General features: G+C 40.2%; 1 protein-coding gene across 11 annotated transcripts in view; it reads right to left on the bottom strand.

The window, feature by feature from the left end:
• The window catches only part of PTPRT (protein tyrosine phosphatase receptor type T), a 549,351-nt gene that overhangs the window by 72,112 nt on the left and 453,200 nt on the right, over window positions 1–24,039 (bottom strand). For 3 of the 11 annotated variants that reach the window (XM_075349848.1, XM_075349843.1, XM_075349850.1), the window contains exons 13-16: window positions 20,708–20,744; window positions 11,594–11,650; window positions 11,259–11,394; window positions 7,721–7,750 (exon numbers count right to left, since the gene is read on the bottom strand). In XM_075349848.1, the coding sequence (XP_075205963.1) occupies window positions 7,721–7,750; window positions 11,259–11,394; window positions 11,594–11,650; window positions 20,708–20,744 (260 nt within the window). The remainder of the gene's footprint in view (window positions 1–7,720; window positions 7,751–11,258; window positions 11,395–11,593; window positions 11,651–20,707; window positions 20,745–24,039) is intronic. The other 8 variants (XM_075349847.1, XM_075349854.1, XM_075349846.1 and 5 more) reach the window with 5 other exon arrangements.

Raw genomic sequence — 24,039 nt, forward strand, 5'->3', positions numbered from 1 at the left:
TTATCCAGAGGATTTTAAGTACACATCTATACAGGTGACTGATACATTTACACAGACGACATTCAGTCATTTCATTATTTCTTCAGTATTTCTCTCTAAGGTCTCACGCACAAGGCAATGCCACGTGCGGGACGATGAATAGCGTCACAAATAATTCCCTTAGTTATGTACTACATGAAGTGAGCCCCATGTACCATTTTATGATACTCTGTTAGGTGCTATATGACCTCTAACAGCAATGTTACCTTTGCTAAAGGGGTATTCCCATTTCCAAGATCCCATCCTAATATGTAGTAGGTGTAGTAATAATAATATTAGCAAATATCTCCAATTAAAAATGTATAGTTCTTCTGATTTAACTATGTCTCTTACCTCATGTGCAGGGCATTGCAGCTTAGATATCCATAGTTACGTTCACAACAGTAAGTTGCTTGTGGTCGTAACCATGGATACCTAAGCTGCAATGTCCTGTGCATGAGGTAAGAGACATGGCTATATCAGGAAACTATACTACATTTCTAATCTGAGTTATTTGCTAATATGTTTAATACAGCTACTACATAACGGGATAGGATCTCGGAGATCATAATAACCCTTTATATTCTTATTGCTTATCTGCCTTTCTTCTGAACTTACTATTGAATTATTGCTTAAAAAAATATATCACATGACTTCTTAGTTGTTTTTTTTGTCTTATTAATATTGGCATAGCAGCTTGGAGCTGGGAATACCCCTTTAAGGGATTTTCCATAAGTGAATGGGAGGATTTACGTAGTAATTTTATGGAGGAGTTGAATAACTAAAATGTTATTTCCATCTCTGCAACATGTAATTTCTTTCAGAATTTTGCAGTGTTTTTCACCCATTCAAATAAACGGAGAAAAAAAGAAGTAAAAGCTAATAAAAAACACATAGAAAAACGTGTTAGAACGTAAAAAATGCACATATTTTACATAGTGTTTTTCCTACAAAAAAAAAAAATCAACATGTGCACATAGCCTTAAAGAAAATCTGTCAGCAGGTTTTTACGATATAATTTGACAGCGGCATAAGGTAAGGACAGAGGCCCTGGTTCCAGTAATGTATCACTTAGGTTTCTTTGTAAACAGTTGTGATAGAAGTGCAATGGGTGACTTGTGGCGGAAAAAGAAGAAAGGAGACAGAAGTTGAGATAGCTTGATCCTTAGGAACTGACAGAGACACGGAACGCTATAGAATGGTCTCCATACAGAGTGGTCCCAGATAAAAGGGTCTGGAGAATAGGACTTTAGCGAGTAGGCCCCAAGACTAAAAGGTAATTGGTCGGAATGGAGTGAGATGTGAGCACAGTTGACTTTCCCGCTAGGAGTCACTCCAAGTGTGTGGGAGCGGAAGGCTCTACTCTGGTAATACTGGCTACCCCTTATTCCCCTCCTCTATGAGGAAAAGAGACGTGGATACGGAAGCATCTGGGAGCCTCTACTCTAGCCATAGTGACAGAACCCCTGATCCTTTCCTTTATGAGGAGACTGGACCTGGAGCGAAGGTGACCATCTCGAATTGGATTGTAGCGTTACGCTGGGTTGTGCAGGGACAACCCAGCTGGAACTAAGAACTAAGAATATGCCTGAAAATACCTTGTGCAATTGATATGTGTGCATCTGGTGAGTTAAGTTGTTGACAAAGATGAATTGAATTGTTGAGTAAAGTACTATTGTTTGAAACTAACTTTTGGTCTCCTTGTGGAGACAAGTCGTCTATTGGTCCTGGCCATCCAACGTCCATGGCAAAATATAGCCTGCACGGGTGAACGGCCCACACTACACAATTCTACACACCCAATATGCCAGGACATCCGGAGTCAATCCATCGCCCACGCCCATGACTACTGCCCCACGGAACCCTACAGTATAATAATCTGTAAGATATTGCTGCAGGGCATTATAATTATGGGGAGGCCTGCACGGCAACGCAACATGACATAAATCCTCTCTCTGATGCTGGGAAATAATGATGGGGACATTTTTGGGGGCTGTTTTTGCAGACTGTATATTGAATCTCAAAATATTTGAATTCATGGTAAACCACGAATTCCAGGAGATTTGACTGGAACTCGATCCTCCCCAGAGGAGGATACTTAATACTTAATACTTAAATACACGATTGTGCTAATTATCAGTATCAGAACTAAGGTTGATTTCAATTGCATTGTGTTTTTCACATACAAAATTTAAGCCAGCACTCGTTTTCTTCCATAAAAGTCAGCAGATTATTTAATCCTTTGTAAAACCAAACAACCTTCAGTGGCGAAAACTAAAATATCTAAAAAATTATATAGACATCGGTTGCAAAACACACAGAGTAAGGACCCAAGAGAACAGAAACACATTGTGCTTTCCTGCCAATATCTATATATTTTTTATATGCTGTTTTTGTACGCAGCCACTGAAGCTTGGATGGTTTTACAAGGATTAAATAAAGTATATTGACTTTTATGGAAGACAACGAGCGCTGGCTTGAATTTTAGATCATTGTACTACCCACAGAGTGAAACTGATGTGCACCAAGAAGGTGAGCTGCTATGTACTTTACTTTCAACTGCATTGTGTTTTTAATGGCTTGTCCATCATTTTTTTTAAATGAAATCAATACTTTTTTTGTAAAAAGAAAAACAAAACAAACTGCTGAAAAAGGAAGCACAGCCTAATTATGGTTCATCACACCTGAGACTCTTCAAGCCTGGTGTTTACAAAAATGGTTTATAAGAAAGATGTTTAGAAGGATAGATACTAGACCAATTTCTCCCCCTCTAAGAAAAATGATCCAATTACGCTAATCAGACTATGATCAAAGTTTGATTAGAGTGGGATCCGTTTTTCTAGGAATTGAAGATTAAAAATAAAAAATAATTTTCCACCTCCGCTATTCAATGAGTCCGTGAAAGTCATCATCCTACGGCGGTGCAATGTTTTCCACAGACCCATACACTTATATTGCTGATTTTGATCCAACACTAAATGGGGCTTTACACGCTACGATATTTCTAGCGATATCGCTAGCGAGCGTACCCGCCCCCGTCGTTTGTGCGTCACGGGCAAATCGCTGCCCAAGGCGCACAATATTGTTAGTCCCCGTCACACGGACTTACCTGCCTAGTGACGTCGCTGTGGCCGGTGAACCGCCTCCTTTCTAAGGGGGCGGTTCTTGAGGCGTCACAGCGACATCACACGGCAGCCGTCCAATAGAAGCGGAGGGGCGGAGAGCATTCGAAAGAAATTGACGCCCATCTCGTTGCCGGAGAACGCAGGTAAGGTGTTGTTCCTCGTTCCTGGGGTGTCATACGTAGCGATGTGTGCTGCCTCAGGAACGACGAACAACCTGCGTCCTGCAACAGCAACGATATTTGGGATTAGAACGACGTGTCAAGGAATGAACGATTAGGTGAGTAATTTTGATCGTTAGCGGTCGTTCGTACGTTTCACACGCAACAACGTCGCTAACGAGGTCGGATGTGCATCACGAATTCCGAGACCCCGACAACATCTCGTTAGCGATATCGTTGCGTGTGAAGCCCCCTTTAGATAAAAATTGGATATGTCACCGATTTTTTCCCTCGGAACACCACTAGATCTGAGGAAAAAATGTGACACGCACAGACCCATAGAAATACATTGGTATGAGTGACATCTATCAAAATCACTGGTAGCACTCGTCTGATTTGAACGATTATATACATGTGTGTAACAGTGTGTCCCTCCCCCGCCTTTGCTCATGGTGTAATAGTCTGTCTCTCCTTGACTGTCCTGTATGTACTACTGGTGGGGGATTGTTTGCTCTTCTCAGCATGGGACTTCTCCAATCCATAACTTGGTAAACAAGAAAGAGCCAGGACTTCTAAAGTCCATTCATGTATCAAGTGTCCAGGCAGAGTTGGACTCTTCTGCCCACCTAAGGGGCTGATCCCAGGAGAGAAGAACAATGAGATCCATGTTAGTTCAGTTAGTTAGATCTCGGCTGGAGAAGGACTAGGATCTATTGCTGAGGCTGGATACTAGAGCCTGTGCATGGACTGTCACAGATTGGAGATCAGTGGCCACGTGGGATTGCGTTTTGTTGTTCACCCTGTTGGACTCAAGGAACTCATATAAGGACCATTGCCATATTTTCCCTGTCGTTGGAATACTGGGAGGCGCCCCTGGATCTTTTGTTTTGTTGTGGACTCCCTGCAGACTTTAAGGATTTATATTTGTTTGGTGCTTTATCTTTGTGCTTCCAATAAAGCCCTTTGGATTGTTCCTAGGCCTGGCGTCCCTTACTGCTCTGCCGAATACCCAGTCACAGTGTGGCATGTTCCGTGAACATCCGTATGTGTTATACGTGTGCCATTTGTGTGACACGTACCGGGAACTAACTATCTACCTATCTATTAGCTATCTATATCTCTTTCTCTCCACCCATCCATCTATCCATCTATCCATCCATCCATCCCTCCATCCAACCGTCCATCCATCTATCACTCCATCTATCTATCTATCTAACTGTTTATCTATCATCTCTCTATGTATCATCTTTACACATCTTTTACACATACAAATCTTGAGTTTCTTAAATCAACACAGATTTAAATGAGCATGAACGTATCTCCAGTACGTGGGAAAATTGACACCACATGTACATGGACGAGTAATGGGGGCCTAAGATCGTCAGATTGGGTTTTGACTCCTGTGCAGTATCTATATATGACTGAAACCTTGCTGTCATGTGGCAGCATGAAATTATGAAATTGAGGTACTACCTTGAAAATTATTTGGATATCGGCCACACATTTACACTGTGCGCACACTGCATTGCGTTTTTTAATACGTTTTTTACAGCAGTTTTGTCACAAAATTGCAAGAAAATCCTAATGCCAGCAAAATCAATGAGAATCCTGAAGCGTGTGACACATGTTGAGTATTTTCTCTTTGCAGGTTTGGTGCAGAAAATAATCTGCAGCATGTCAATTCTTCCAGCGTTTTTGGAGCATTTTTCCCCACTGAAAGTAATGAGAAAAACGCATCAAAACCACAACAAAAACACACATTTTTGCGCTGCATTTTTCCTGCCTAGTGATGGAGAAATGGTGCAGAAATTTGTGCAACCAAATACTCAACATGTGCACATACCCTTAGGGGTACTTTGCACGTTGCAACATCGCTAGCATAGGCTAGCGATGCCGAGCGCGATAGTACCCGCCCCCATCGCACATGCGATATGTGGTGATTGCTGCTGTAGTGAACATTATCGCTACGGCAGCTTCACATGCACATACCTGCTCAGCGACATCGCTGTGACTGCCGAACTATCCCTCCTTCAAGGGGGAGGTGCGTTTGGCCTCACAGCGACGTCAACAGGACGTCACTAATCGGCCGGCCAATAGAAGCGGAGGGGCGGAGATGAGCGGGACGTAACATCCCGCCCACCTTCTCCCTTCCACATTGCCGTCGGGACGCAGGTAAGGAGATGTTTGTCGCTCCTGCAGCTTCACACACAGCGATGTGTGCTGCCGCAGGAACGACAAACAACATCAGCGGTTGACCCGACATTCTGAAAATGACCGACGCTACACAGATCAACGATTTTCGACGCTTCTGCAATCGTTTATCGGCGCATCTAGGATTTACACGTTGCGATGTTGTTACCGGCGCCCGATGTGCATCACTAATGACGTGACCTCGACGATATTTCGGAAGCGATGTCGCAACGTGCAAAGTACCCCTTAGACATACAGACCAATTCATCCAATCTTTCAAGCAAAGATTTTTGGATAAAAGCTTTGAAAACTGCACAATGTAGGCAAAATTCTGAGTTGTGCCTAAATTTTGTGAATTTTGACATTTTTACGCTAGTTTCTCTCCGCTCCATCAAACTTGGCAGAGCTGGAGTGGAACAGAGGTGTGACAAGGGTGGGACACCATAGCTCTTCTAATTCATGATAGGCTGTGGCACTCCTTATGCCAGAAATCTAATTCTAGTACCTAACTAGGGGGAGATTTCTGACATACCCCACGGTAGCATACCCCACTCGTCAGACGCTCCAGATTCATGAAGAGGCATGTACCTCTTCATGGACATTGCCGGTCTTCATGAATCAAGCTATAGTATCTGCATCATGTGCATATCTGATGGGGAGAACCAGTGATTGAGTTTAGAACCAGATGTGCATGCCATAAAAGGGAAGACTAGAATAAATAAATATATGTATATACTGTATATACCCTATAGAACATATTCACCCCTTTTAACTTTTTTGGTGTTTTACTGTGCAATAACATTGTTTTACAATAGATTTAACTGGCCTTCTGGACACCAATCAACAGAGTTAATATGACTGTGAAAACAAATCTTTACATAGTCTACATTAATTACATGTATGGCATGTGTAAAATATTGAAAACAGTAGTTGGTTTTAGTAGTGCAATAATTAGTTAAATGGATATCACTCAGGTCCAGTCAAGTTTTTGTAGTACATATACACATGAATCTGGTAGGACTAGATGCTGAGGATATGAACATAGCTATACAACTCTAAGTCAAGATGATTGAAGAGTAACAATCCGGGAACATGGCACATGTATTTAAAAAACTCAATGGCGAAAAAGTTTTATGGTCTCATAAGACCAAAATACATTGGAGTAAGCAAGTTAAGCCACCGATTTAGTTGATAGTTGTCAAAACAACAGTTTGCTTATGGCTCTCCATACCACTTGATAGGTCTTGGAAAGAAGAACGAGGGAAAACTATAGCATCTCCATATGTCGATGCAGACAGTAAGACAAAGAACATCAATAATTTATTTTCCTATAGTTCAATTAAATAGTCTTAATAAATCTATTATCATTCAATATTAGGGCAGAGGGTAATTTTAATAAGCAATATAGAAGTAGAGTTCAAGTATTTAAATATAGGATGGCAATTGATATATATTCCAAACAATATGATATCCAGGAGCACTGTGAACCTAAATCACGACAACAGGGTCCACCAGCAAATTCATCTTATTTGTGCTTCACCTTACATGCCATTTGAGGTCCCTTGTGTGTCATGGCAGTCTACAGCCTTCCAACAGGATGCAGGATACAGACTGTCATACAGCAGTCTGTAATCTGTAGACAGGATGCTGGAAAATGTAGCTGAGGTATCATGGCCCAATAGACATATTAGTTCAAGACTTCTAATATCCAATATAATGAGCAGAATTAGGAGCCATCATCTATCTACTATGGACAGTGGTAGAGGGAGGGGATGATATGGGGGAGGGTCAAGTAGAGGTTACTACAACTTGACCCCACACACACTTTCTAGACACTTAGACATAAAAATTCTAAATATTACAAGAATTATGCAAAGCAACACCACCAGCCTGGGCAGGGTTCTGCAAAAGCAGGTGCTGCTTTTCTGCCTAAAAATGAGCATCCAAGTTTAGGTGTTCACTAGGAGAGGACAACTCTTCAGAAGGAAATGGAGATGACTTTGGAGTGACTGTTACTCATGGTGCTTTACCTTCCCCTTATAATGTGCCAATACAAATGGGAGGGGGACCATACTAAACATTTTGTCCATGATTGTCCACCAGCCTCATTACTATTGATTTTCTTCATGCAGCTCAGTACGTAACAAATGAGTAAGCCATGGAATAAGGAAATGGGCATGGGTGAGGGAATGTATTAATGGGGGAAGGGTGATTTCTGCAGGTACTTACAGATAGTATGAATAGGAGTACACATTTCTTCTAGAGGATGGAGAGCGGTCACATGGGGGGGACCGAAAAACGAGAAATAAAAAGAAAAAGAGGAAGAATTAGATGCAACAGCATGACCTCACCAGGATGACAGAGTGACATTAGAGAGGTGTATGGACGTGAAGAAGCATAGCACAAAAATGTATAACTTAATGATGTGTAGACATTGCCATCTTTCTGACAATCTGAGCCAGATAAATGTCCCCTCCCCCATTTTTCCCTAGAAGATGTTTGGGATAAATAACCATGCCTGAGTTTGTGTGCTTTCCATGTGCTTTGTCCGGTATTGCAGCTCTTCCTCATTCACGCATATAGAGTTAAGCTGCGAAGCTGCAATACCGGACAGAACCCATGGATATGTGTGGCAGTATTTCTGTGAAAAAAAAAACAGACCTTAATTTTTTTGTCATCCTGGATAACACCTTTCATTTGTATCGTGTAAAAGTTTCCTATCCTTCATTGCCTCTTTCTATTTTCTACAACAGAGGTTCTCAACCTTTTTGTAGCTTCTTGTAAGCAGCACTGCCTTGTGATGGGAGATGGAGCAACTAACTAATAAAAAAGACTACGTACCATCTGGTTAAATGCTACTGAAATTACCTAAATAAAGTGAATGTGAAAGTAGTGCAGTTCTGAAACATATAAAGCAAATGAACCATCCTGACAATGCACATTTTCTAACAGTTTTGAAAAGAATACACTCAAAAACTTGGAAGTTTGCCTGATCCAATGATCCAGCAAGCTTTAGAGTAGTAGAGCTTACAAGCTCTTTTGGAAAAAGCTTGTAAGCGCAGCATTCCTTGCCTTCTCTGATACACTGCAGAGGTGATCCTTAAAAAAGTTATCCATGATATTTTTGTTATTATATGCCTAAAAACTGACAAGCAGGTGCAGGTAGTAACTTACAGAGGCAGCTACCTGCCTGTTGTACATAGTACCGACTCAGAGTGGGTCACTGGCCACTTCTGATCAGTCAGAATCAGAGACTGGAAAAATAGAGGAACTTTGGCTTACCAGTTCCACAGCTCTGGTAAAGAGGGTTATGTGTTTTGAATTTTGCCTGTCGAAGGTGTATGATGTATACTAGGCGTGCACTAACGTTTTGTTATCACATATATTTGGATATTTATGAGGCTAGTAGACTATGCCATAGATGGATGCCTATTACATTTGGATTCATAGTCCATGTGCCACCACTAAAAGTGCACTAGTGCCAAGACCTACAAGTAAATATATATTTCTGAAGTCACTATGATGTAGTAATTCTAGTTCCCTTTTGTAATATATAACAAATAAGTATTTCCTGTAATAATGTCTGTAGATGCTGTTCAGTTTCATAGACCGTATGATAACATTGCTAATACTGTACTTGCTACTGGGTCTAGCTAGGACTTACAACTCCCGATCCCTATGTTATAGATCTTTATAATCTTATACTGTATGTACAATATGGAAACTCATCTGCTAACTCCACTTCTCTGTATTGTATCAGACCTATAAAATATTTCACCATTTCATGGTAAGTAATGCTAAAGAAGAAACTAAGCTCTCCTGCGTCTGCACTGAACTGCATGTCCCATAATTATACATGGCCCTGAAGAAGATATAGAGCTGTCTCACATCGTACGTCTCTAACTGTACTGCGCTAGCTGATCCATATACGCATTTTAATATCTACAACACAAAGTGACAGTGATAAATAAATATGGGATGATATACATAGGGATATGCTGACAGACACAGATATGTATGCTAATATTCAGGACTAATAACGGGCATGGAAAAAATGCTTTAAGTTTAATTCATGCATTGGATGATAAATGCACAGATTACAGGATGGTAATGTAGGCGCAGGGAAGAAACCAGGGAGTGGGATAATGCTGTGACGTACAATTCTGGCTCACCTACACCTACCATCCAAAAGGCTATACATTTCTACATCACCGCTGTCTAATGTCTGATTTTAACTAGTGACGTGTAAATAGTAAGCTATTCGGGTTTGGATTATTCGTACCGAATACCTAGTACTATTCCATTATTCGTCATGAATAATGAACCTTATTCAAGTCAATGAGGAATCCGAACATTTTTCTGGGAAAGCTTCATGAAAAATGCTTGGGCTCCCCATTGACTTGCCTTAGGTTTGTTATCCGTGCAGAATACTGGAATAATACTAGGTATTCGGTAAGTATAATCCAAACACATAAAGCTTACTATTCGCCCATTGCTAATACTGGATGGAAAACACGGTGTCAGTGACTAATCTTGTACCCATCTGTGAGCGGACTATATTGTACAAGATGGAGCCCTGATGTATATAGGTTTATAAAAAAATTATAAAATCCCTAATATATCTATAACCATGCCTAGAGTAGAAGGGCCCACTCAAGTCAATTTCATCGGCAATCATAGATATCACTGATATTGTGATTTTTCTGTTACAACCAAAAGAATGGAGGATATGATGATGAGACCCCAACAGGAATGGCCCCCTAGCAAGGCAACCCAGTTTACCCATTGATCATATATGAGTGAGCTTTAGGGTTCATGTGGACAACAAAACCTTGGATGAAGACTCTTCACACAGAACATGTACATTGTAGAGGGAAAGTCTCCATGATTATGGATCCATAAAACAAATGCTTATTGCAGCCATGTGCGTAAGACATTGGTGTGGTGTTATCTGTTTCTCTCAGGCTTAAGCCATGTGAAGTGTATGCATTTTTTACATGTGATTACCTACACACTCGGAAACATGCACTATTTATCTGGACAGCCTGGTTTGAAGTACTCAGATACTTAAGCTACATTTACAAAAGCCCATAATGAGTGCTGATTGACAATACAACAATTCGAATGTTGCTCGCTCTTGGTCAGAAATGAGTATTCTTATCTCATTTGGCCAATTATCGGCCCCTGTAAATGAGCCTTTAGTAATTTGTTCATTTCTTGTACTCTGAATACTTTCAGGTTAGTTAGATATTGAATTGCCATATAATATATATGAATCCACATACAAATCCATAGTAAATTATTTGTATGAAGCTACTAGGGTTTGAGTACATTATCTATAAAACCTTCCCATGGACATTGCTGTGGTGCACTGTCTGATCAATATATTTGTGCTTGTGGCAGAACCCCACTGATACACAATAACACAACAGATATTTGACACTAACAGTACAAAGACCATGAATACATTGATGAAAGTTCAACATTACATGTACATCCTCAGGGTACAGAAATACACACATGTAAAGAGATTGACCAAGAAGAAGTGAGAAGACAAGAGGTCAACTAGGCTATGTTCAGAAGAATCAGAGATGTATAGACAATAGCATGAAGAAGGCATTGTTATATGGCAGAAAGTCAAATCAATACTTTTCATTCAAGGCTTAATTACTTTTAATTAATCTTATCAAATAACAATTTTAACCTGTTCTCTGCCAGAGTTTTACAAACAATTAACACAACGTTCATCCATCATTTTCTGTCTAACCTTCTCTTGATGGTCATCATGGCCCCAAGGAGTATAATAATGAACATCAGCATCCCTGCAATCACACCGGCGGTCTGCACCGTACTGTCAGCTGGCTTCTCCGGCTCCACAGTGTTGGTATTCTGCGTGGAAGCCCCTTTAAAAAAGAAAAGGGGAAGCAGTGCCTTAGATTCAATATAAGGCTTATGTTGTATTGTTATCATGACATGCACAATTAGCTCTGGCAGCGAAGAGGTTAAAGTTATTTTGCCTTTAGGAAATTGGTAGTGGTGGCAATGATTGGATATTTGCTGATAAAATGTGTCAGATGTTGCCTGGAAAGGTCGTATAGTCACCTGTAATTGGCTGGCTTGGGGGGAGGCGGGTGATGGGAGGAAGGCTGGAAGTAACCGCTAAGAAGAGGGAGGGATCCAGTCAGTAGGCATGCAGGAGAGGAAAAGATAGTGAGAACGCAGGAGGGAGACACTGGCCACTTTATAAATCCCTCCTATAGTTAAAGGAATTTTGACATCGTCTGATGGGATTTGGACAGAACCTCTGTTAATTTGGGGAAATTAAAAAAAAAAGAAGCAAATTTGTCTGATACTGAACTTTTAGTTTAGAGCAAGTTGATATCTACCATTATTAATAATATCCAAATGCAGTGGCAAAAAAATAAACATTTATGGCCATGATTTTTCTGATATCTCATAGAACTAAAAGGCATAAAAGAGCTGATAGGCCCACACCTTGAGGGGCACTGAACTTTTATACAATTGGTTTCTGGGTTTCACCTAACTTAAAGACCATTTCTCAAACATTCCACTGCAACTCACTATTAATAGCTACAACCTTAGTTCATCTAATATTTGGAAGATGTAATAATATTTTTGAGATTTGGCATGAACAGAAATAATGTCTGTAAACTTAAAAAAAGTGTTTCTAGTTTTTTTTCTCCATAAAATCAATTCCAAAAGATTCTACAATGTTATTCTTAGCTATGTAGTGGCTGAGTACTGAAGCAATCAATCATATTTGAATAGGATGATTAAAAACAATTGCTTTACTAAAAATGTGATCATGATGTAAGTGCCTCGACGGCATAATGATGTGATTATATAGAGCTGCCGCTTGGTGTATGAAAACAAAGAAAAGTACGAAAAACCGAGTCAGGACCCAGATAGTTATCAGACAATTTTTATACCTGAAAATGTGGTGTAGCTCATATTAGACAACATGTGGATCTTAAATGCAAAATTCCAAACTTCTCTGTTTTATAATCCATAGTAATGGCTAGGTTTAAATGTTTGACTTTAGGTGGACCTTAATTTATAATGTCTTAATGCCTCTGATCAAACAAAATCTATTTCCAAGTCATCAAGAGCAGATGTTAAATATTCAAAGGTAATCAATGAAAACATTAATTAGCATATAAGCTCTTGTAATACTTCTTCAATCTCCATTGTTGACTCAATTTTGCTCTTGCCTCCAAAATATCCATTGTGAAAATTAATTGCATCAAGAATTTGGGTTGGTTTACCCATAGGGCAAACAGAGCAAAACCAGGGCCCTCATGGTGTCAGCTGCAGTGAAGGAGTTCAGTCCAGCTTAGTAGGGATTTGGGGGCATTTGTGAAGCCATTTTCAACTATGGAAGGTTATGAAAATGTTCAGAAAAGGAGAAGTCATGTATACATTTTTGGAATTTGGCCAACCAATGAGTTATTAATGTGCTATTAGGAATGAAGTGTTTTTTTCACAGGAGCAAGTGAATGTAGAAATGTGTAGGTCGTTGGCCTAACCGTTGGCTTCTCCTAGAATGGTGGCTGGGTGGTGAACCCACTTTACTCCACCATGCAGTCAGCTGTAATTTGTGTGCTGCCCTTTCTGACTGAACTGGTAAATCTTAAAGGGGTTGTACACTACAAGAACAACCCCTTCTGATGCCACTTGTTTCCCCCAGTTTAAATAAAATATACTATACTCATCTCACATTTTGGTACTGCTCCAGCACTATTGGTAATCGCGGTTCAGAGCTCCTGCGACATTGTGACGACAAGCAATCCCTGTGTCCAATCACCACCGGCTTCTCTCTCTCGCCTGCGGGCCAAATGATTTCATCAACAGAAAGTGACGCTATAACTGCCACTCACATCCTGTTGATTGCTCCTTTGGTCCAAAGATGTGGTGAGGGAAGTTGGTGGTGATTGGACACGGGGCTCGCATGACTTCACAATGTCACGTGCGCCCTGAACCACAAGTACCAACAGCGATGGAACATCACCAGAATGGGAGGTGAATACAGGCTCTTTTACTTTAATTGGGGGAAACAAGTGGAATCAGAAGGGGTTGTCCAAGTAGGGGACAACTCCGATAATAATAGAAGCTTTTAGTCTCTTGTGGCAGACATAAAACAGAGGGGGCCTATAATAATGCTGAGTTATCCTACCCAGGACAGAAAACTTTGGTGTCTGCCTTCCTGTCCTTTCCATTATCTTTGGGCTAATTACTATTTAAGCCACCATACACATTAGATAGCTGTCAGCCAAACTATTCCTTGGCCAACTGCCCTCTGGAACTTACCAGAGTTGGACGCCCTCACGTCAAGAGTTTTCTAGATGCCAAATGATTTATCTCTGTGTTTTGTACACCAGTGTAAGAACCCAATATAGTCTAATTTAACTAAGTTTTAATTAAAAAAAAATAATTTATCATAGACCGGGGAGGCAGCTTTTTGAGAGCAATTCTATTAATGTTTTTCCAAAGTGTGTTAGAAATGGAAATATACTTACGTAAATGTAATATGGAAGAAAGGACAGTGTTGCATTTATTAATTTATGGCAGATGTAGAATTCGTAATAAGAAAACAAAACAAAGCAGCTACTGTATAAAATGCTACTTCAATGGCTTTAGTCTAAAACTAATTTCATATAAATAAATTGCAATTACTGTGTATTAATTGAATACATTTCTCTTCTTGACGGTTCATATTTTATGCTGCATTTAAGAAAAGCTTGTGAAAAGCAGAGTTAAAGTAGACTTGACCTTCGCACAAAGCAGACATTTTGTAGACTGATTCCAAATTATTATAACTATATTTTTTATTAGTATTATTATCGGCATGCTTTATTCATGAGAGTGCTTTTAATTCACTAAGAACTGGTGACATCACCAAGGCTTAAGTGCCTGGACTGAATTTAAGTGTTGAGATTTAATAGTTGCTAATATGTGGGTAGGAAGGGAGACCTGTCGGGGGAAGAAATGTTCCCTATGGCTGAAGTATTTCACGAGTATGTAGGTAATGTACTGTACATATAGGCAAACAAGCTCTTAGACATGACAAACTACTTGTGGTATTAATCCGATAGGAGTCCTGCTTTGAAAGACACTTGTTTTAACTATATGTCAAAGACCTTTGTGCATGGACCCAAGATATTTCCATTATAAGATGCTTACTTGGACAGAATGCTAGATATTATCTCTCTATAATCCATCTATGCATTTAGTTTTTTTGTATTTCACACCATGTACAGATAAGTTAAACAATCAAGTCTTTATTAAACCATAGACTATAGACATAGACCATAGACCACATCCACTGCAGCAACAATGCATGAAAGGAATCTCTCGGCAGGATTTCACCCCCCCAAACTGTTTATATGAGCATCTAGCTCTTGAAATGTCTAGTCTATCCATACTGATAGCTAGCCCTATGCTTGACTGACAGCTTCTTTGATGTGTGACTTCAAGCAAAGGAACTGTCACTCAAGCAGCAGTAGGAGATGTTGAGTAGGGAATAGAGCTGAGACACTGGCGGACACAGACTGAAGAGGACCCCTGTGCAAGAACAATACAATGTGTGCAGAATTATTAGGCAAGTTGTATTTTAGAGGATTTTTTTTATTATTGATCAACAACTATGTTCTCAATCAACCCAAAAGACTCATAAATATCAAAGCTTAATATTTTTGGAAGTTGGAGTGTTTTTTTTTATCTTAGGAGGATATCTGTTTGTGCAGGTAACTATTACTGTGCAGAATTATTAGGCAACTTAATAAAAACCAAATATATTCCCATCTCATTTGTTTATTTTCACCAGGTAAACCAATATAACTGCACAAAAATTAGAAATAAACATTTCTGACATGCAAAAACAAAACCCAAAAAAATTAGTGACCAATATAGCCACCTTTCTTTATAATGATACTCAGCAGCCTACCATCCATAGATTCTGTCAGTTGCTTGATCTGTTTATGATCAACATTGCGTGCAGCAGCCACCACAGCCTCCCTGACACTGTTCCGAGAGGTTTACTGTTTTTCCTCTCTGTAGATTTCACATTTTATGAGGGACCACAGGTTCTCTATGGGATTCAGATCAGGTGAACAAGGGGGCCATATCATTATTTTTTCATCTCTTAGACCTTTACTCGCTAGCCATGCTGTGGAGTAGTTGAACACATGTGATGGAGCATTGTCCTGCATGAAAATCATGTTTTTCTTGAACGATACCAACTTCTTACTGTAACACTGCTTGAAGAAGTTGTCTTCCAGAAACTGGCAGTAGGTCTGGGAGTTGAGCTTCACTCCATCCTCAACCCGAAAAGGTCCCACAAGTTCATCTTTGATGATACCAGCCCATACCAGTACCCCAACACCACCTTGCTGGCATCTGAGTCAGAGTGGAGCTCTTTGCCCTTTACTAATCCAGCCTCTGGCTCATCCATCTGGCCCACCAAGAGTCACTCTCATTTCATCAGTCCATAAAACCTTTGAAAAATCAATCTTTAGATATTTATTGGCCCAGTCTTGACTTTTTATCTTATGTTTCTTGTTCAAAGGTGGTTGTTTTTCAGCCTTCCTTACCTTGGCCATGTCCCTGAGTATGGCACACTCTGTGCTTTTTCATACTTCAGTAACGTTGCAGCTCTGAAATATGGCCAAACTGGTGTCAAATGGCATCTTGGTAGCTTCACGCTTGATTTTCCTCAATTCATGGGCAGTTATTTTGCGCCTTTTTTGCCCAACACGCTTCTTGCGACCCTGTTGGCTATTTGCCATGAAACTTTTGATTGTTCGGTGATCACACTTCAAAAGTTTGGCAATTTCAAGACTGCTGCATCCCTCTGCAAGACATCTCACAATTTTGGACTTTTCAGGGACCGTCAAATCTCTCTTCTGACCCATTTTGCCAAAGGAAAGGAAGTTGCCTAATAATTAAGCACACCTCAGATAGGGTGTTGATGTCATTACACCACACCCCTCCTCATTACAGAGATGCACATCACCTGATTTACTTAATTGGTAGTTGCCTCTCAAGCCTATACAGCTTGGAGTAGGACAACATGTATAAAAAGTATCATGTGATCAAAATACTCATTTGCCTAATAATTCTGCACACAGTGTACATGGGCCCTTTGCAGCCCAGGAGCTCAGCAAAATGCACAATTCCACCTGCTCTGGAGGTAGAAATGGGCCACCTCACCTCTCGGGCCACTGTGCAGTTGTGCAACCTGCACCAATGATATGTCCTCTCCTGAGTTGAGAAGAATGGAGGCTTGAGAAGTGCTTTCACATGGCAAAAGCACTTCAGCATCATTTGCAAATTGATTTAAATGATAATTTCTCAGAAACAGAGAAACAGACCAGCTAGCTAAAAGTATGGATGAAATTGTCATTTCAAGAGCTACATGTACATATAAACAAGTTGGAGGTAAAATCCTGCCGATAGATTCCCTTTAATATAAACCTGTCAAGTCAGATAATGCTATATCCTACAGATATAGGAATAATCTTCAGGATAATAGCAATATGAAGGTGTCTGGACTCTATTCAAAGTGTACTAGAGGAACATTACCTGTATTCCTGCCAGGAGCTACCAGCTTTCAGACATACAGATGTGGTGGCGTGGCTACAGTCAATGCTCAATATACAGCGAGTGGTGGCTGTAGGCGTTCCCACGCACTTTGATTGACAGTCAGATCTGCACTAATTCACTGCTGCATGAGTTGTCAGTCAAAATGCCGGAATGTGCCAACAGCTAAAACAGTAAAGTGAGTGATCACTGTAGCTGTACCAATACACCAGTCTGAAAGCTGGCAGCTCCCAGGAGGAATAAAGTTCATTTTGTCCCAACATCGCATTTTCAGTACCTTCATAATGCTATTAACCCTATCTCTGCAGGTTAATAACATTCTCCAACCTCTCAGGTTCTCTTTAAAGCCTTTAACACTTTGTAATTTTAAAACTAAATGTGTTCATTAATTTTTTATTATATCTATATAGTGGTTGAAGCTTTATGTTTCTTATATTGAGCTCTAAATCTTTTACATAGAGAACTGATAAAATAAAAATTCTGGCTAACCGAAGCTACCACTAGAGGGAGCTTACCTAATTTTTGTCTTAAGTGAACAATTTGCTGCAAATTCGTAAATGTATTTTCCACTACTTTGTTACTGATGGCCTATTCACAGAAGAGGTCATAAATATCTGATTGGTGGGGTGTGACAACCGATACCATCACTGTTCAGCTTTTAACCACTCCAGCCACAGGCAGATAAACTGTATACACAGAGGAACAGGTAGCTTGTAGGAAGACATCCAGTAACCTCAATCTAAAGAACTATAAAAATATTACTTATTAATAACATTAAGATATCAAAAGGAAAAAATAAAAACAAACACAATAGGCCTACATGTTTCAAGCACTAAGACTCTTAAAAGAGTTGTCCACTACTAGGACAACCCCTTCTGATTCCATATGTTTTCCCCAGGTAAAATGAAAAAGCCTATATCCACCTCCCATACCGGTGTCGTTCGGACCAAACGAGTCAATCAACAGGAAGTGAGCACTGCGGCTGTGCTCACTTCCTGTTGATTGCTCATTTGGTCCGATGGCAGGAAGACAGAAGCTGGCACAGATTGGACATGGAGCTCACGTAACATCACAACGTCACAAGAGCCCTGAAAACGTGAATCACTGCATTGCTGGAACGGTGCTAGTGAGGAAGGTGAGTATAGGCCTTTTTATTTTACCTGGGTGGAATGTGGAATCAGAACTGGATGTCAAAGTAGTGAACAACCCTTTTAATCATAGCTCTATAATTAAAAGCCTGAGTGCTCAAAATGTGTAGACCTAGTGTGTTTATTTATACTCTTTCCTTTTTATATTTTAACAGCTACTAGCTAATAATGTTTTTGAGTTCTTTCCATTGCGGTTGCTTTGCATGTCTCTATACTTTGTACCTGATTATTTTCACCCAGGAGACTGTGGTCTTTGCCCATGCAAAGATCAACTCATAATCATCAAGCTGTTGCCAGAGCTGATAACATCTAATCAATCCAGGTGTCAGGTGTCGAAACTTCACCAATTTTATATTGATGATCTACGCTATCTACTGTATAGGTCATCAAAATTATAGAAGTGAACAATCCCTTTAAGCTCCCCCTAGTGGTGGCTGCAGATTAATGGTATCTTGTCATTTATCTAATTATCTAATCAGTTGTTATAAAACTCTGAATTTGAAAGCTATAAACATTTATTAATGTATTAATGTAATTTATCAGTAAAAATGATTTGATATTTTTACATTTGAAAGGGGTATTTCACGGCTGAAAGAGGAAAATGTCCATATTTTTAATGGAGACACACATGACTACACTTGTGGTCATATTGCCAAAGAAGTGAATGTGAATGAAATCAATAAGATGTCTTGTCATTAATCTACCTGCCCACACTATTGTTGGATTTATATAAAAATAGTGCAGTGAAAAACATCATTGATGTCTATAGAAATAATATTATTCTATGTGATTACAGCATAATGTACTACAACCTCTCTACTGTTGAACAATACAGGAACCATTAAAAAGCTGCTGAATTTTCCACATTCACAAATTGCTCTTGATTGTAAAGACAGTGATTGGATAACAGTAATTTTAGGAAATTGCTGTAAACTGCTGTGAACCTTCACATTAAATGCAAATACAATAAAACATAAAATACAAGGTTAGAGGTCCTTTCAAAATCTCTTGTCCAGTGAAAAAAATTGAAGTTTTTTTGTTTTAATGCTTTCTTTCTTTTTTTTGTATTTTTGAATTGTTTTTGTTGTTTTGTATCCTGTTGACTGCTAGAAATTGTTCATCTAAGCAAATGTACAAATAATGGCTGCAAAGTGAGAATAAATCTTCACCTCTGTCGACAAGTCAAATGCATACCATCATATTTGTGCAGAATATCTGTAAAATATGTTTGATAATACTTCAAAAAATTTTAAACTTATGACAAAACATATGCTGAATGAGTTTCAACATATGGGTGAAGATAAACTGCCTCTGTCGTATTTAAACCCATTAAATACATGAGCAAGCGCTTCATACTTACCAGTCTCCATGAAAAAGATTTTTACGGTGTTTGTGTTTATTTCTTTTCACTTATAGATTAGTAATGGAGGGATCTCATAAACGCCTCCCATTAATAATCTAGGGCTTAATAGTAGCTGTGAGCTGTCATTAAACCCTTATTACTCCGATTGCCATCACATTAGGGCAATAGGGATGAGCCTGGAAAAGACCGGGATTGTCGCATCTAATAGATGTGACAATCCAGGGTGGCTGTGGGCTGCTAGTTTTAGGCTGGGAAGGGGCTCAATACCCATGGGCCTCCCCAGCCTGAGGATATCAGCTCCCAGCTGTTGGCTTTATCATGGCTGGGCATCAAAATTAGAGGGACCACAAACCGTTTTTTAAAAATTATTTATCTGAATAATTAAAACAAAAGCCGCATGTAGGTCTTCTTGTTTTGATACATCGCCAAGATAATGTGCACAGCTGAGGTTTACAGCCTGTAGCAATATGCTTTATCATGGATGGGTATCATAATATGGGGGACTATAAGTCAATTTTTGTAATTTACTTTTTTTCACAAATCTAGATGCAGACAGCATGTATGATTGAAAGCAGTCAGACTGTCACACAGGGTGGGGATGCCGTCTGACTGCAGCCAATCAGAGACACTGGGAATGCTGATGGGGGAAAGCAGTGCATATGCATGATGATAATGAGCGGCCTCGGGAGTAGAGTGAGTGGCCCCAGAAGAGGTGTACACAGCCACTCGGAGACTGGTAAGTATGCAGCGCTTGCTTTACTCTTATTTTCTTTGATTTTTTTTTATTAACCAATTGGCCTGATCCTGATAAATATGGGCCCAGGGTTGGTGCACGGGTTCTCTTACAGTCCGGAACCACACATGACTAATTATGATAAAACGATATAGGGAGTTAATTATAAAAACTAGTACGGGGGAAGATTAAAGAAGCAACCAATCACATTGCCCTCTCATTTTCAAAATGGCCCCTGAAAAATTGAGAACCTAAATCTTGTTTTGTGTTAACTTTCATAGTTTTCAGGTTTTATTTTTAGAATATAGTGTATTTTATTTACCAATTATTTTTATTAAATAAAAAATATTCACCTTTTGAGGCTAGCCGGACACAGCTGATTTTAGTTTCCTGTAAAAAAAGAACACAAAAAGTTACCATAATGTATTTGTCAATTCTTATGTTCTATTGGCATTTGAGGTCTTATTTCTTTACTGTCTATTTGATATGTACTTTCTCATGGCATGATAAATCAGAAAGAAGTGTGCTAGCTCTTTGCTGCTGTGGAAGATGATCAGTGAGTCCAGGGCAAATGAATAGAGGAAATGCGGTTTATTCGATGCATTTCCAAGCTATCTAACTTCTTCAGGAGAAACCACAATTATTGAGGATTGTGGTTTCTCCTGAAAAAGAGGTTGGACAGTTTCAAAACGCATCAAATAAACTGCATTTTCTCTATTCATGTGTTCTGGAATTCTTCATCGTGGATCATCTTCCACAGCAGCATAGAACTAGCACACTTCTTTCCGATTTATCTCTTCATTTCCCCATGTGTCTTCAGTAGCTTATGTTATATACCCATACAGTGTTGTGTATCATGCACCACTACCATCTGTACCCCATTTTTCACCAAGTTAGACCATATTGCGCTTTTGCTCCTCCATTGTTTATACTTTCTCATGCCATGACATACGCTTCAATGTTCTTTTTTATCCAGTTAGTAAATACTTTACCTCACCTTCTGCTAATCTCTTGGTTTACTACAACTTTTGTAGCCTTCTGCTATTGACTCTTATAATCAGACCTTTAGGAATCTGTAGCTAGCACTTCCACTTATACTGAAAATGAGCTGGTTCGGGTCACCATTTTACTATATGAATATACAATCCAGTCTGTGGACAGTAGGGTATATAGAGCAAGAGGAGCTGAATAGATTGATGTACAGTTGTCCTGAGAAAAATTCAGTATAACTTTTTCATTTTTTTCATCTAAGTTTGGGAGTCCAGTGGACGGCCCAACTGATTGACAGTTTTCTGCTTTGGCACATTTATACATAGTGTCACTTATTGCCTAGGATTGCCCATTGGACTTCTAAACCCAGAATGAATAAAAGTTAAAATTAAAAGTTTACTAGTTATACAAAGTTATTATCAATCTGCTCAGCTTCTACTGTCCACCGGTTGGACTTAAAGATCAACATGGCAGATTCCAACTCTCTCAACCTAAATCAGTGGATAACAGTTGGCTTAGGAAAGAGATGACTACACAAGCACCGTCACCATCTTTAGTATAATAAATGGGGGGATAACAAAACTGATATACTGCTTAATTGTCTGTCTACATACGACTATAGCTGTAATAATAAGTGAATGCAAGTGTTCCGTCATCTATGGTATCTCCTGAGAGGTAGAAACAAGCCATAGACTGAATCTGAGTAATATAATGTACACCCTGTAACCTGCTCAGATGACTACTACTGTTGTACGCTCCAACAGTGACTAACATTCTCATGAAAAAGTTATAATTTCCACTAATCTAGTCGTCTTTAAAATCAGCCCACCATTCACTGCTTTCTATGCCTTGACCCTTCACTTCTACATTCCCAAACTCATTTTTCTATTCTCGTTTCTAAAATATTTTCTTAATAAAAATGGTTTTATACTAAAATAAAATAGAGTAAGTCACGCTGAAATTTCAAATGCCTCTCTTAGGTAGGGGATCAATTTTTAATTTCTTGCCCAAGTCCCTCTTTGTAAGCCAGAGTTCTCATCAATTTACATGCCTTCAGCTAGTCTAGTGCATGCCTTACATTGTAGAAGAAAACACGGTGCCCTTGAACGAGAGCATAGCTTTGTAGCCTCTCTTTGCATAACTAAACGCATCTACTCCATCCGGCTGTAATTTGTGCATTTCATTGTATAAGTGTATGTACCACTTTGCAGAATGAGCCACTTTAAATAATATTAACATGTAATAATAATTATTGCTTAAGCAAAACAGAAAGAAAAGAAGATAAAAGAAATGTGTTATTTAGTTTTACCCCTCACTAGCTTATCAGCTTATCTTTGTACACAATATATTATCTATATATATAATTGCCTTATTCTGTCTGTCTGTCTGTCTGTCTGTCTATCTGTCTGTCTATCTGTCTGTCTGTCATGCTCCGAAATTGTGTCCTTACGGTGACACAAAGCTGATTGGCCGCTGGGCTCGCCATGGCCCCGCCCCCCCACACGGATTGGCCTCTCGCCCCGGCTCTCTGCAGGCCCCGCCCCCCTCACGCAATGCACGCTCGCTCTGGCCTAACTGACACGGGGCTCCGATTCCCAGGTGAGTACACACACACATCAGATCACACTCACTCTCACACACACACCTCACACATCACATCCACACATCACATCCACACACACCTCACACATCACAACATGCTGGGATATCGCTTGCTTCTACACCGGCTCTGTCAGGATCCCGGCAGCGCCACACATAACCTTGCGATGCTGGGATCTTAACGGAGGCCGTGAAAGCTGGTAACCATTATACACATCGGGTAACTAAGGTCCCTTAGTTACCCGATGTGTATCATAGTTACCAGTGTACACCGGCTCACACTCACTCTCATACACACCTCACACACACATCACATCGCATCCACACATCAAGGTCCTGCAGCTGCGGAACATACATAACATAACAGCACACACACACAAATCAGATCACACTCACACATACCTCACACATCACATCGCATCCAAATACTCACAACATCCTGGGATATCGCTTGCTTCTCGGCGGCGATATTGTGCTGTGAGCTTCCAGGACCTGACGGAGGATCACATGGCCAGAAGCATGTGATATCCCCGGATGTTGTGAGTATCAGCGCGTATGTGCAATATCGTCAGTGTCTGTGTGTGTGAGTGTATGCGATCGGGTGTGTGTGAGTGGATGCGATCGGTTGTGTGTGTGAGTGGATGCGATCGGTTGTGTGTGTGAGTGCATGCGATCGGTTGTGTGTGTGAGTGGATGCGATCGGTTGTGTGTGTGAGTGGATGCGATCGGTTGTGTGGGTGAGTGGATGCGATCGGTTGTGTGGGTGAGTGGATGCGATCGGGTGTGGGTGAGTGTCGGCAGAGGAGCACGGCGTGCTGGAGGAGGCTGGGAGCAGAGAGGCTGATCTTGGGGAAAGCTGGGAGGGGGAGGCTGATGCTGAGGGAGGCTGGAAGGAGAGAGGCTGAGCAAACGTGCTCCATCCGCCATACTGCGCACTCCCCATCGTGCTGCATCCCCCATGCTGCGCACTCCCAAACGTGCTCCATCCGCCATGCTGCGCACTCCCCATCGTGCTCTATCCGCCATGCTGCACACTCCCAAACGTGCTCCATCCGCCATGCTGCGCACTCCCAAACGTGCTCCATCCGCCATACTG

This window comes from Anomaloglossus baeobatrachus, chromosome 5 (assembly GCF_048569485.1).
Source record: "Anomaloglossus baeobatrachus isolate aAnoBae1 chromosome 5, aAnoBae1.hap1, whole genome shotgun sequence".
Taxonomy (NCBI): domain Eukaryota; kingdom Metazoa; phylum Chordata; class Amphibia; order Anura; family Aromobatidae; genus Anomaloglossus; species Anomaloglossus baeobatrachus.